This window comes from Halichoerus grypus, chromosome 6, assembly GCF_964656455.1.
Source record: "Halichoerus grypus chromosome 6, mHalGry1.hap1.1, whole genome shotgun sequence".
In the NCBI taxonomy this organism is placed as follows: domain Eukaryota; kingdom Metazoa; phylum Chordata; class Mammalia; order Carnivora; family Phocidae; genus Halichoerus; species Halichoerus grypus.
Window position 1 is genome coordinate 107,053,975 of NC_135717.1, and position 15,051 is coordinate 107,069,025.

At 36.2% G+C, this 15,051-nt stretch overlaps 1 protein-coding gene and 1 long non-coding RNA gene across 3 annotated transcripts in view; one reads left to right on the plus strand and one right to left on the minus strand.

Moving 5' to 3' along the window:
* Window positions 1-15,051, plus strand: part of LOC144382359 (uncharacterized) — a 128,090-nt gene that overhangs the window by 92,841 nt on the left and 20,198 nt on the right. Inside the window, exon 3 of the long non-coding RNA XR_013449144.1 lies at window positions 5,809-5,886. This is a non-coding gene — a long non-coding RNA (uncharacterized LOC144382359). The remainder of the gene's footprint in view (window positions 1-5,808; window positions 5,887-15,051) is intronic.
* The window catches only part of ABCD2 (ATP binding cassette subfamily D member 2), a 69,893-nt gene that overhangs the window by 21,404 nt on the left and 33,438 nt on the right, over window positions 1-15,051 (minus strand). For both annotated transcript variants that reach the window (XM_036074445.2, XM_036074444.2), the window contains exon 7: window positions 3,461-3,606. In XM_036074445.2, the coding sequence (XP_035930338.1) occupies window positions 3,461-3,606 (146 nt within the window). The remainder of the gene's footprint in view (window positions 1-3,460; window positions 3,607-15,051) is intronic.

The window sequence follows — 15,051 nt, forward strand, 5'->3', positions numbered from 1 at the left end:
TTTTGATGACTTTGAAAGAATAGAATGGCCCATGTTTATTGTAAATTTCTATTTAGATGATTGGATTTCAAATTTACCCAAAATAATTTCCCCAAGATTAACATGCAGCATTTATTCTGCCCTGGTGTTTTAAAACTGGGAAGGAGCTAACTATATGGAAAAAAAAAAAGATGATCTGCTTTCCATATTTTTAGTATTTATGACTCGTGATTATCAATATCATAAAAATAAACAGAATAATACATCTCTTGTCTGCATCATTTGCTGATTATAAGAATCAAATGAAATAATATATATGAAATTTCCATACAAAATATCAAGTACTAATCATCACAAAAAGATAAAATATCATAGTATCAATATTATGAGTAGTAATATTGCCATTAGCTACTAATTCTTATGCATTTACTATGTGCCATTGTTCTAAATACTCTATAGAGAGTCTTTTTAAAAAAGTTTTTAATTCCAGTTAGTTCACATACAGTGTAATATTAGTTTCAGTTGTACATTATAGTGATTCAAGACTTCCATGCAACACCCAGTGCTCATCACAAGTGCACTCCTTACTCCCTGTCACCTATTAAATCCAACCTACCGCTCCCCTCCCCTCTGGGAATCATCAGTTTGTTCTCTGTAATAAAGAGTCAATTTCTTGGTTTGTCTCTCTCTCTTTTTCCCTTTGCTCATTGGTTTTGTTTCTTAAATTCCACATATGAGTGTAATCATACAGTATTTGTCTTTCTCTGACTGACTTATTTTGCTTAGCATAATACTCTCTAGCTCCATCCATGTCATTGCAATTGGCAAGATTTCATTCTTTTTTATGGCTGAGTAATATTACACTGTATATAGATACACCACCTCTTCTGTATCCATTCATCAGTAGATGCACACTTGGGCTGCTGGCATATCTTGGCTATTATAAATAATGCTGCTATAAACACAGGGGTGCATCTATCCTTTCATATTAGTGCTTTTGTATTCTTTGGGTAAACTACCCTGTGATTGCTGGATCACAGGGTAGTTCTATTTTTAACTTTTTGAGGAAACTCCATACTGTTTCCCAGAGTGGCTTCACTGGTTTGGATTCCCACCAACAGTGCAAGAGGGTTTCTTTTTCTCCACATCCTCACCAATGATTGTTTTTTGTGTTGATTTTAGCCATTCTGGAAGGTGTGAGTTGATACCTCCTGGTGGTTCTGATTTGCATTTCCCTGATGGTAAGTGATGATGAACATGTTTTCATATGTCTCTTGGTCATCTGGATGTCTTATTTGAAGAAATATCTGTTCATGTCTTCTGTCTACAAAAGCTTTTTATTTTGATGTAGTCCCAATAGTTTATTTTTGCTTTTATTTCCCTTGCCTCAGGAGACATATCTGGAAAAAATGTTGCTATGGTCGATGTCAAAGAGGTTACTGCCTATGTTATCTTCTAGGATTTTTATGGTTTCAAGTCTCACATTTAGGTCTTTAATCCATTTTGAATTTATGTTTGTGTATGGTGTAAGAAAGTGGTCCAGTTTCATTCTTTTGCATATTGCCGTCCAGTTCTCCCAACACCGTTTGTTGAAGAGACTGTCTTTTTCCTATTGGATATTCTTTCTTGCTTTGTCAAAGATTAATTGACCACATAGTTGTGGGACTCTACAGAGAGTCTTATTTAATATTCACAGAATCCTTATTAGGTAGATAGTTATCCCCATTTTACAGTTGAAGATACAGACAACAGTGCTAATTAAGATTCTAGAACTCTGACTTCAAAGTTCACATTCTTAATCACTGTACTTCTGATAGGTAAATGGGCTAGGAAATGAAACATAAAACCTATGCAAAATTAAACCTAGAATTCTAGCTTGTTATTTCAATAGTTTTTCAAGGCTATCAAATTATGTGTAATCAAGTATTTGAAAGTATTACTATTAGAAAGAAGACATACAAATGGCCAACAGACACATGAAAAAATGTTCAACATCACTCGGCATCAGTGAAATACAAATCAAAACCACAATGAGACACCACCTCACACCAGTCAGAATGGCTAAAATTAACAAGTCAGGAAACAACAGATGTTGGTGAGGATGTGGAGAAAGGGGAAACCTCCTACACTGTTGGTGGGAATGCAAGCTGGTGCAGCCACTCTGGAAAACAGTATGGAGGTTCCTCAAAAAGTTGAAAATAGAGCTACCGTATGACCCAGCAATTGCACTACTGGGTACTTACCCCAAAGATACAAATGTAGTGATCTGAAGGGGTACGTGCACCCCAATGTTTATAGCAGCAATTTTCACAATAGCCAAACTATGGAAAGAGCCCAGACGTCCATCGACAGATGAATAGATAATGAAGATGTGGTGTATATATACAATGGACCACTACTCGGCCATCAAAAAAAAAAAAAAAAAAATGAAGTCTTGCCATTTGCAATGACATGGATGAACCTAGAGGGTATTATGCTAAGTGAAATAAGTCAATCAGAGAAAGATAATTATCATATGATCTCACTCATATGTGGAATTTAAGAAACAAAACAGAAGATCATAGGGGAAGAGAGGAAAAAATAAAACAAGATGAAATCAAAGAGGGGAAAAAAACCATAAAAGACTCTCTCTTTTTTTTTTTATTATGTTTAATTAGCCAACATATAGTACACATCATTAGTTTTTGGTGTAGTATTCAATGATTAATTAGTTGCTTAATCATAGGAAACAAACTGAGGGTTGCTGGAGGGAAGGGGTGCAGGGGGGGATGGGGTAACTGGGTGATGGACATTAAGGAGGGCACTGATGTAATGAGCACTGGGTATTATATAAGACTGATGAATCACTGGCCTCTACCTCTGAAACCAATAATACATTATATGTTAATTAATTGAATTTAAATAAAAAATTAATTTAAAAAGGTTTGACTATTAGAAAGTAATTCTTTTTTAAGCTCATATGTATAACTGTTAATTCTACTCTTTCAAAAATGTCTTATGAATAAAACACATACTATAGAAGTTTCTGTATTTTATCTAATTCTCTATGTGCTACTCGAAAAAGGAAAAAATGTATTGGTAAGACTGTGGGTCTGAAAACAAAAAAGTAATTCTGCGATACCTACTTCTCAAATTATTTAGTTCAATGTAAGCTGAGAACTCGACAGGATAATATTTCTGTCACAGACTTTACATACATCTAGATTGATGATGGCTTCAGGGACAATTGTATATTCAAATATGAAGGAAAAATTATTTTCAAATGCTAGCAGCAGACAATAAAAAGCCTAGTGTGCTGCAGGAAATATAACCCAAGCAGAAAAGAGGATGTCAATAATGGAAAAGCAATAAATGCTATAAAGTCTGTCTTTTGTGTTTATGTTCCAATAATAGCATACGTTCAAATTAAACCATGGACTATTTACCCAAGTTTCTTTTTTTGAAACAAAGTTAAATGCATTTTAAAAGTGATAGACTTTACCTCCTTCTCTTTGAACTATGTGATAGAGGTGGACATTGTGTAGAATACATTCCAGATCGTGGTCTGTATAGCCTTTATCATGCATGTCATCCACTGAGTCAGGATAGATGACTTGATCACGAAGACTTCCAAGAGACATGTATGGCCTATAAAACACCAAACACACAAGAATCCTAGTACAGGGGCGCCTGGGTGGCTCAGTCGGTTAAGCGTCTGCCTTTGGCTCAGGTCATGATCTCCGGGTCCTGGGATCGAGCCCCACATCAGGCTTCCTGCTCAGTGGGGAGTCTGCTTCTCTCTCACTCTCTCTCTTTCCCTCCCTCTGCCCCTCCCCACTGCTTATTCTCTCTCCTTCTCTGTCAAATAAATAAATAAAATTTAAAAAAAAAAGAATCCTAGTACAAAGGCATTTTAGTTTACTCAGTGTGACATTCCCGTGGCCTGAAAACTCCAGAGCAGACTTTAAATACCATATGTCTAGGATTACATTTATTACCTGGTGATGAGTATTTCTCTCTCAGGCATGACAGGATCATACTCTGTTATGTTCATGTAAAAATTTATTGAGACATAGCCACAAGAAAAAGTTGGATATTTTCAGTGCAGAAATACATACCCTATTTCACTGTATTTTATAAACATTGCTTCTGCATTTCATCTAAAATTATTTGGTTTAAATATTATAAAATTTGAGGTTTTGACCCAGCGATGTGAACAAGCAAAACTTTTAAAAAATGCTATTTATGAGGCACCTGGGTGGCTCAGTAGGTTGAGCATGGACTCTTGCTTTCAGCTCAGGTTATGATCTCATGGGTGGTGGGATCCACCCGCGTCAGGCTCTGGGCTCGGGGAGCGGGGGGGAGTCTGCTTGTCCTTCTCCCCTCCTCTGCCCTTCCCCCCAACTTGTGTGTGGGAGCATGCTTGCGCTTGCTCTCCGTCTCTCTCTCTCTAGGATAAACAAATAAATAAAATCTTTAAAAAATAAATAAGTAATTAAGATGCCATTAATAATAAAATGAATGCAAATTAAAACTACACTGAGTTTCTTACTTTTCAAATTGGTAAAAGTTCAAAAATTTGACAACTCAGCAAATATAGAGAAACAGGATTGGTGAAAATGCAAAAATTTACAACCTTTTGGAGGGGATTTGGCAAAGCATCATGTATTTTGGCCTTTGACCCACTTCTTGCAATTTACTCTAAAGATATAACTTCCAGGGGCGCCTGGGTGGCTCAGATGGTTAGGCGTCTGCTTTCGGCTCAGGTCATGATTCCAGGGTCCTGGGATCGAGCCCCACGTCGGGCTCCTGGCTCAGCAGGAAGCCTGCTTCTCCCTCTCCCTCTGTCTCCCCCCCTGCTCATGCTCTCTCTCTCCTGTACCTCTGTGTCTCAAATGAATAAATAAAATCTTTAAAAAATATATATATATATAACTTCCAAAAATAACAACAATAGGAGTGTGTAAGATCCATTGCATCATTATCTGTAATTGCAAAATATTGAAAACAATCTAAATGTCCATCAAAAGGAGACTGAATAAACTATAGCACCTACACTATGGAGCTGTAAAACAGGATGTGGACGTTCTCTATAGAGTGATTTTCCATAATATACTTTTAAGTTGAAAAGCAAAGTGCAGAAGTAGATGTCTAGCAGGGTTTCTCAGCAGCAGCATTATGGATATATGGAACTAGTCCTTCTTTGTAGTTGAGGGCTATCTTACTTATTGTAGATGTTTAGCAGCATACCTGGTCTCCACCCACCAGATGCTCCTACAGTAGTGACTCCGCCCCCAATAAAAAGTCTCCAGATATTGCCCCCTACAGGACAAAACCATCTCCATTTGAGAACCACTAATATACAGTATACTACCTTTATACAAAATGAAAGCAAAATAAGTAAGTATACATTTATCTGCTTACATTTATAAAAGGAAACACCGTAAACCAGAAATTAATAAAACTGGCCACATACTGGAGATTGGAAAAACAAGGCAGAATGGATAGGGGAGGGAGTGACCTCTCTAAGTGTCCTTTCTATATAGTTTTTACTTTTAGAATAATGTTAAATGTTATCATTCAAAAAAATAACATGACACCAATAACCAGCAAAGGTAGAAACCTTAAAATTAAATACAAACAGAAACAAATGAACTGAACGGTATATCCAATGAATAACAACCACCTAAAAGGGGGAGGAGGTGCTGGTCCAAGTAACTTGAAACTGGCCACCCAATTTCAGTTGAAGACCAAGAGAACCACAAAGAAATCTTGAACCTTATTTGGCAAGTTTCTTGTTGGTAATGATATAGGTGTAGCAATTCTGAAACTATTTTACCTATCTTGCAGGACTGACCAAAGAAGTAAACATTTTACTGTTAGGAGCCAGGGTGCTCCCTCTGAAGAAAGAAGATACAAACATGGCAGGTGAGAAGGCAAGAAAAACTATAATACTTCATTTGAATTTGAGTGTCAGTATGAATTCATGCTTTAAAAAAAATCTATTTCCTATTCTGTCTACACTCAGTATATCCTGACATTATCCTCTGAGAAGGACCCAACATCATTTAGGTAGTGTAGTGGGTTGAACTGTGGACCCAAGAAGATATGCCCGAGTCCTAAACCCCACGTACATGTGAATTTGACCTTATTTGGGGGGGAAAAAAAAGGTCTTTGCAGATGTAACTAAGTTAAGGATCTCCAGATGAGATCATCCTGGATTAACCAGATGGGCCCTAAATCCAGTAAGTGCCCTTATAAGAAGAGGAGAAAGGAAGGGAAGGAAGTTATGTGATGACAGAGACAGAGATTGGAGTTATGCTGTCCAAGGCCAAGGAATGCCTGCCACCACCGGAAGCTGGAAGAGGCAAGAAAAGATTCTATCCTAGAGCTTTCTTAGGGAGGATAGGCCTGTCAACACCTTGATTTTGAACTCCTGACTTCCAGAACTATGAGAGAATACATTTCTGTTGTTTTAAACCACCAAGATTTTGGTTACCCAGCAGATTTTGGAAATAGGTAGTATTCTTGCACCAAAAAAAAAAAAAAAAAGCATATCCTGAATCATAGCATCAGAAAACTACCAGACTAACTTAAAGAACTTTCTTAAAATAACAACAGTTCAGGGCGCCTGGGTGGCTCAGTTGGTTAAGTGACTGCCTTTGGCTCAGGTCATGATCTCAGGGTCCTGGGATCGAGCCCCGCATCGGGCTCCCTGCTCCGCGGGAAGCATGCTTCTCCCTCTCCCACTCCCCCTGCTTGTGTTCCCTCTCTCACTGTCTCTCTCTCTGTCAAATAAATAAATAAAATCTTTAAAAAAAAATAACAACAGTTTTGCACTCTATTTATATCAATGTCATTAAAAAAAGAGAAGCTCAGGAGGTGAGATTAAAAGAAACTAGAGCAACATGACAACTAAAATGCAAATGAATTGAGAAAAACAAGTTATTATAAAGGATAGTATTATGATAATTGGCAATATTTAAATATGGAAAGTTGTTGGGGTGCCTGGGTGGCTCAGTGGGTTGAGCGTCCGACTCTTGGTTTTGACTCAGGTCAAGATCTCATGGGTCATGGGATCAAATCCCGAGTGGGGCTCCATGCTCAGTGGGGAGTCTGCTTCAGGATTCTCTCCCCCTACCACTCCCCCACCTATCATGCATGGACTCTCTCTCCCTCTCTCTAAAATAAATAAATCTTAAAAACATATATTTATAAAAAAATATGGAGAATTGTTGGGGGCCATTGAGAGGACATGACTGCCAGTTGACCATGAGCTGGACTGGGACAATCAGAGGCTCCTCACCCCCTCACATGTGGTTGGAATGTATGCTCTGACCACCACTCCCATCACTGCAACTGTTTCCAAGGAAGCAGCCTTGAGAGAGCAATGTGTTGTTGGGACCATCTGGATGCTATATGTGACTTAACCCAATTAAGGCCTCTATACAAACTTAAGATTCTGATGGGCAAGTGCAGAGATCCACTCACCTTGTAGCTGACCATGACAAACCTCATGTTAATTCCCCTGCTTCTTAAACCTGCCACCTACCAATCTGGAGTAGTCTCTTCCATCTCCTTTTGCCCTCCATGTACAGAGGCCAGTTTGTGAACCAACAAAAGTATGTTTAAATTTTTTTTTTTTAAGATTTTATTTTATTTATTTAACAGAGAGAGAGACAGCTAGATAGGGAACACAAGCAGGGGGAGTGGGAGAGGGAGAAGCAGGCTTCCCGCTGAGCAGGGAGCCCGATGCGGGGCTCAATCCCAGGACCCTGGGATCATGACCTGAGCCGAAGGCAGACGCTTAACGACTGAGCCACCTGGGCACCCCAAAAATATGTTTAGGTAATAACATTATACCAGTGTTAATATTCATGAATTTGATTATTATACTATGGTTATGCTAGAAAATATCTTTGCTCTTTGGAAATACATCCTAAAGTAGTTAGGGATGAAGATTTATGATTGCTGCAACTTACTTTTAAAAGGGGAGGGGGTGGAAGAAAGAGAGAGAGTAAGTTGAAGGTTTAAAATACAAATGTTTTTGTAGATCAATTGTCTACCTATTTTCCCATAATATGCAAATGATTCAGTTGAAGGACAGATAACACAAGGTTATTTTACAACAGACTTAACTAATATTTGAAAATAAAAATATTTGTATTTTAATGATACATATATATACTCATATGAAAATTTTCAATGGGATCTTTACAAATATGGGAATCCCTGGTCATATTTTAAAAATTAAGATATAGGGGTGCCTGGGTGGCTCAGTTGGTTAAATATTCAACTCTTGCTTTAATCTGGGGTCATGATCTCAGGGTCATAGGATCAAGCTCCAAGTCGGGCTCCGTACTCAGCGGGGAGTCTGCTTGAGATTCTCTCTCTTCCTCTGCCCTTCCCCTGCTCACTCTCTCTCTCTCTCTCCCTCAAATAAATAAATCTTTTTTAAAAATCGAGATATAATTCACATATCATAAAATCCACCCTTTTAAAGTACACAATTCAGTGATTTTTAGTATATTCACAAGCTCATGTAACCATCACCACTATCTAATTCCAGAATATTTTCTTCACACCAAAAAGAAACTCTATACCCAATAGTAGACAGTCCACATTCTTCTCTCCTCCCAACCCCTGGCAACCACTAATCTACTTTCTGTCTCCATGGATTTGCCTATTCTGGCCATTTAATATACATGAAATCATACAATATGTGGTCTTTTGTGATGACCTTCTTTCTGTTAGCATACTGCTTTCAGGTTCATTCATGTTGTAGCATACAATAGTATTTCATTCCTTTTAATGGCTGAATAAGAGTCCACTGTATGAATATGCCACATTTTGTTAATCCATTCATCAGTTGATGGATATTCCAGTTGTTTTCACTATTTGGCTATTATGAACAGTGGGCATACACCTAGGAGTGGAATTGCTGGGGCATATAACTCTTTGTTTACTTTTTGAGGAACTACCCAACTGTTTTCTGAAGTGTCTATATCATTTCTGGTCACGTTTCTTTACCATATCCATATATCTTCCTCGCCTGCCTTTTTCTTTCCCTTTCCCTCTCTGGTCTAACCATATTTAAAAAAAAAAAATAGAATTAGGACACACAGTTATTTGTCTATATTATATTAAACATTCATATAATGTGACAATATCTTAAATTAATATCTGGTAATAATAATAGTAGCATAAAATAGAAATTGGCTATCAGAGCCAATGAGTAGTTTTTCAACTGGTACTCTGAGACTACTTAAAAAAGAAATACAAGGAAACCATAGCGGGCGGTACTTTTGCTAACTTCCGAAGTGATACCTGCTCCAATTTAATGTAAATTAGAAGCACAAATGTATCCTATACCTTAGTATAAACCCCAGATATAATTCAAGCTATAGAACAGCCATGACACAATATATAATGGAGACTACAATGATTAAAATACATCTGAACATTCATTTCACTAATGTTTCTTCAGGATTCTACCATAAGACTAAATTAACTGGCAATATTTAATGAAATCAGATTTTATATCTACATTTCAAGGAAGACAGTAAAGAGTCATGGTTGTGATAATAGGCTTTGGAGAGATGGTCTGGGCTGGAATTCCAATTTCACTATTTACTAACAATGTGACCCAAATTCTGAACTACAGCTACCTCATTTGTAAAATGACTTACTTTATTCCATTTGCTATGAAACCTAAATGAAGCAGTGTGTTTTTATAAAGTATAAATGAAGCAATGTAGTCAGAGCACCTCATAAGTATAGGTACAAAGTAGGCACTCAATAATCTGTTACAGAAAAAAAAGTTCATTTCTACTTAGGCTTAAGTTTGCTACTTATGTGAAAAGGCAACATCTTAAAAAAGAACAGATGCAAAAGAATTTCTATTTAACCAGCTAAGAGACTTGTGGTTTTATACCGCATAGTAAATTTTTATTATTTTCATGAGATTAATAAATAACAAGTACCTAATTATATAAATTTTAGAAATTATATTCTGTTAAACGCCCAAGAAAGCATGTCAGGTTTACCTAGAAGTACTTCTTTTAGTAACTGGAGCACCACTTAGTTCACTGGAGCAATTTATAGGACCTGAAAGGTCAGTGCACATAAGGCTGCTCTATGCTTTCTTTGTAAGAACTTGGAAGAGCAAAACTTTGAAACTTCTTTAAAAGGCTAATTTATGTTATTTATGATTTCTTTATGATTTTTGAAATCTGTCGATTCTCTTTAATGAATAGATAAGGAAACATTTCATAAGGGCTCTTAAGGCAAAGTAAAATAGTTATGTTTTTGCAATGCTAAAGTTTTTATTGAGTTTATAAGTCTCATAACATTTTGAATATGCACTCTTGAAATAAAAGTCAAAACAAAACAGGGGCACCTGGGTGGCTCAGTCGTTAAGCATCTGCCTTCGGCTCAGGTCATGATCCCAGGGTCCTGGGATCGAGCCCCACATCGGGCTCCCTGCTCAGCGGGAAGCCTGCTTCTCCCTCTCCCACTCCCCCTGCTTGTGTTCCCTCTCTTTGCTGGGTCTCTGTCAAATAAATAAAATCTTAAAAAAAAAAAGTTGAAAAAAACAAACATGGTGTTTAGCTACTAACTTTTTAAATTCAATCAGCACGAAATTTAAATAAAATGCCAAACCATAAACATTTTATGATGAAAAATGAAGAACTGCAAATGTGTCCACATAACTTATATGAGCTATTGTTACTCAAAATGATTAGAGTATGAAAATTGCTGCTTTGAAAATTTATGTGAAGGGAATGCAGATGAAATTATACAAGAAATATTTATAAAATTACAAATTTATGAGGACTCAACAAATACTGCTTTATTAGAGTCCCTTTTCCTCTCAATTGTTTTACCATCATATAAAATGATAAAAATAACACATTCTATGAATGTGTTTAATGTGGTACATAGCAACTAAGGGTACTTTTTTTTTAAGGGGGGGACAGCTGGAGAGGGGTAGAGAGAGAATCTTAAGCAGGCTCCACACCCAGCACAGAGCCCAATGCAGGGCTCCTTTTTACAACCCTGAGATCATGACCTGAGCTGAATACAGGAGTCGGCCACTTAACCGACTGAGCCACCCAGGCGCCCCCAACTAAGGATACTTTGATAGATTTTATTAATATAATTATTTAAAAATATTATAAAGTTAAGGTTACCACCAAATTCTTTTGAAAAGCTATATCAAGAAAAGTTGGGATGATGCTGAATTTATTTGAAAGCACAGGAAACAGAGGACCCTATATCCAATGTTTATATGATTAGTTTGCATGTGATCCTTTTCCAGCTCAAAGGCCTGGAATTTAACAGTTTAAGCTAGCTCAAGTTGCTCTAGTCTTACTAAAGTTATACATAATGGATAAGAACTTAAAGTACCCTTTACTAAGCTTTCCTTTCTAGATATATAGACCTATTCAGATTATCTTCTAAATATTTCAGGTAGATAAGTTACCATGTCAGGAAGTTATTAGCTTACTTGCTCTGGCCCATCAGAGAGGGAATCACGCAACATACCTACTACAAGCAACAAAAGAAATATATTGCTTATAATGAGCAACTATCAGAAAAGAAACACTAACTAGTTTTAATTTACTTCTCTAAGTAAAACCCAGAATTACCTCTATTTGTTGTGGAAAAGATACGGGAATAAACTCATAGGTATCACATTACAATTTAAATAATTATTTATTATTTAAACAATTATCATAATTGTTTTTCTTTGTAATCTGGGGTTACTTCAAATGCATCTACATTTAAAACTGTTAATAATAAGAGTAGAATTAAAGTTAGTTCAGATCAAATCTATTCCCAGTGATTATGGCTTTTTATTTTATATTACCAATGTCTCAGGGTACTTCTATAATTTGTATTCTACTCCATACTTTTCTGTGTTAACATTTAAAAATCTGACAATTTATGATTGTTTTGGTAAAATGTATTAATATATATTATATTGTTATATTCTTCTGTACTTTTCTCTTTTTTATATTGTTCTGTATTTTTCTCTTTAATAGAGACAAAAGTAGAAAAAAGGAGAAGGCATTGAGAAATATTGGCTGTTTTTGTGCTTGTCATCTTTGGAATGATCATCCAAAATGCTAAATGTTTCATAGTCATCTAGAATTTAATTGTCAAAATGTTGGCAAAAATTTCACAGCAATATTAACTATATTTAAGCCTGAGATGTGTTAAGTTTAAGGTACAGCTAAGTACTGCTGTGTTACCATAGTGATAAGAAGTTAGCAATCAGAAAGCCATAAAATCTAACTATTAATAATTCATATAAATGTACACATTGGGACCAATCATGTCATCAGATCCTTTCATGAATACCAAGAATTAAATTTGAGTCCTCAATGCATAAGTCATTCCTAATATTCTTAAAAAAATATGTAGCAAACAAGAAGAAGTACTCAACTGAAAAGAGATAATAACTATTACTGCAATCACATTTTTAGGATGTTATTTCTAGGTGCCAAAACAGAGATGTGCACAGCCTCTGAAGAGCAGGGACTATATTTATTTCCAAGTAATAAGAATAATGTTAGTGGAATAATCAAAGTATTGCTAACCTGATGAGAATCCAAACTTCTTAAAAATCAACTTTGGTTAAGAGTATTTGTCATTAGATTACTGTATGAAATCCCTGTTATTTGACTTTTTTGACCTACAAAAATTCTAATTCCATATGGGTTCAACTTAATAACTGAGTCATAAAATAAGGAAAACTTTTAGACCCAAAAGAAGATTTTTCACCATTATTATTTTTATAAATTAACTGATAGAAGAGTTAAATATGAAAAAAATGTATCCTAAACATTTTTCCAAGCAACAGGAAACTATAGGAAATTGTTTACATTTATAGATTCCTTTAAGAGAGTTTTAAAAAACTGAATGTACCAATTACTACACAGGAGATACCAAAATGTATAATTTACAATTTTGTCAGCCAGTTGCTCAAAGATACTTATGCAGTTTACTTGCTTTGAGTCTAATAGTCAGAAAGCAAAGGAATATAGGTAAATTAGCTACAGCATATTACTGAGCCTTCTTCATGGCTAAAATAATTTCTTTTACAAGGGACATATTAAATGACAAATACTTATACCCATCATAAAGAGGATTATATGACATATCTAGTGCAAGAAACAAAATAGTTTGCTTCCTAATTAGTGTATGGAGCCAGACTGATTTGGCAGTAGAAACCAAATCTGTGGAGATGTTCATTCATTCATTCATTCAATCATTCATCGTGTGTTCATGGCACTGTTGTAATATGCCATTCTATAGATTCTATAGATTCAGTAGGACACCACCAGTGTGGTACAAATGTGCAGATGCCCTTTCTGGCTTATATTCTATGAAAATTTGTTCAACAGTGAGTCAACATGGGCAAAGTCTGTTCTAGTAACAACTCCCACTCCCTAAGATTTGTCTAATTTGGGGGCAGCAAGACCAGTGTATGTGTAACTGACTGTGTATGGGGCTCCATGAGTACGCCTGAATTAAGCCATATCACATTCTTCCTTTATTCCAGTGGCCCCTTCAGAGCAACATTCCTCTCAGGCAATGGCCCTGGGGAAGCCTGCATCTTACTTAAATAAACACACTCTTTGTCTTTCAGAGGCTCTCCCTATTGGTGTTTTTGCACCTAGAGATCCATTAAGATTCAAAAAGTCCAAAAACTGAGACCAAGAGGAAAACAGTAATCAAGATATTTAAACTAGCATTCCCCCATATTCTTACTTAGGTCCCTTTTCAGGCCACATCCTCATTTTTTAATCTGCGATCTGAGGCAAAAAAAAGAAAAGCAAGGATCTCACTAACAATACTTTATTGACTATGAGGGCACCCTCTCAGCCATGGAAAAAGGAGGCAAACTAGGTCTTCTAACCTCCCTTTTGATCTCATGTGCTCCTGGTTCTTTAATAGTCGTTATTTGGTTTTATATGTATGGGTTAAATGATGTCCTTCAGTAACATTGTTCTCCTATCCCTCCAAATAGGAAATCCTGGATTTGAAAGGTATTTATATAGAAACAATTCAAAGGGATGTTCATATTTTTAAGTATCTACAAAACTCAATTAGACACATGCATATCTTAGCTTGCAGTGGTGTCAATGTTGGTGTTATTGGTGTTACGTGTTTTGTTTATTCTGATGAACTTCTTACATGAAAAATCTTTACTCTGTTGCAAAAGACAGTCTCTTCTTTTGACAAGATAAAGGTTAAATAATGATTTTTAATGTCATAATGCATAATGAAAATTAAGATTTGTTTTATATCTCCTGCAGGAAGTGTGATTTTATTTTTTTATTTTTTTATTTTCCTTAAAGATTTTATTTATTTATTTGAGAGAGAGTGAGCAAGAGAGAGAGCACAAGCTGGGGGATCGGGGGAGGCAGAGGGAGAAGCAGACTCCCCTCTGAACAGGGAGCCCGACATGGGGCTGGACTCCAGGACCCTGGGATCATGACCTGAGCTGACGGCAGACGCTTACCCAAGTGAGTCACACAGGTCCCCCGGCCCCCATTATGCTAAAATTGTCTTGGATTATCCTCCACCCCCAGCATTACAAGGACCTCTGCTTCCAAACAATAGCTTAATATAAGTACAGATTTAGCATACCAAGCAAACAACCTTAGCTGGTGATACTTGCAAGATCAGGCAAAAGAGTAGTAAGTTTTCAGAGAAATGTGCCCTGCTGCCAACAACAACCAAGACAAAATAACTTTAGAGTCAGACTTGCCTAAGTTCAAATATTAGCTCCACTCAGCTGGATGACTTCAACCTAAGTTTTCTCATCTAAAGACAGGGATACTAACACCAACTTTATGGGTTTTCATACAGAAAAATTAGAAACATATGTGTAGAATAGTGAGTAATGCAAGCAATCACTTGTCACCTTGTAAAATAACAAAACAGAACAAAACAAACAAAGTAATAAGGCCAGAGATGTCTAGCTCTTGCTAAAGATGCTCCAGGATCCATCAATTATTTAAGAGGTCATAATATTCTCAAAATAAAAATCAATATTAATTCACTTTATGTTAAAAATAC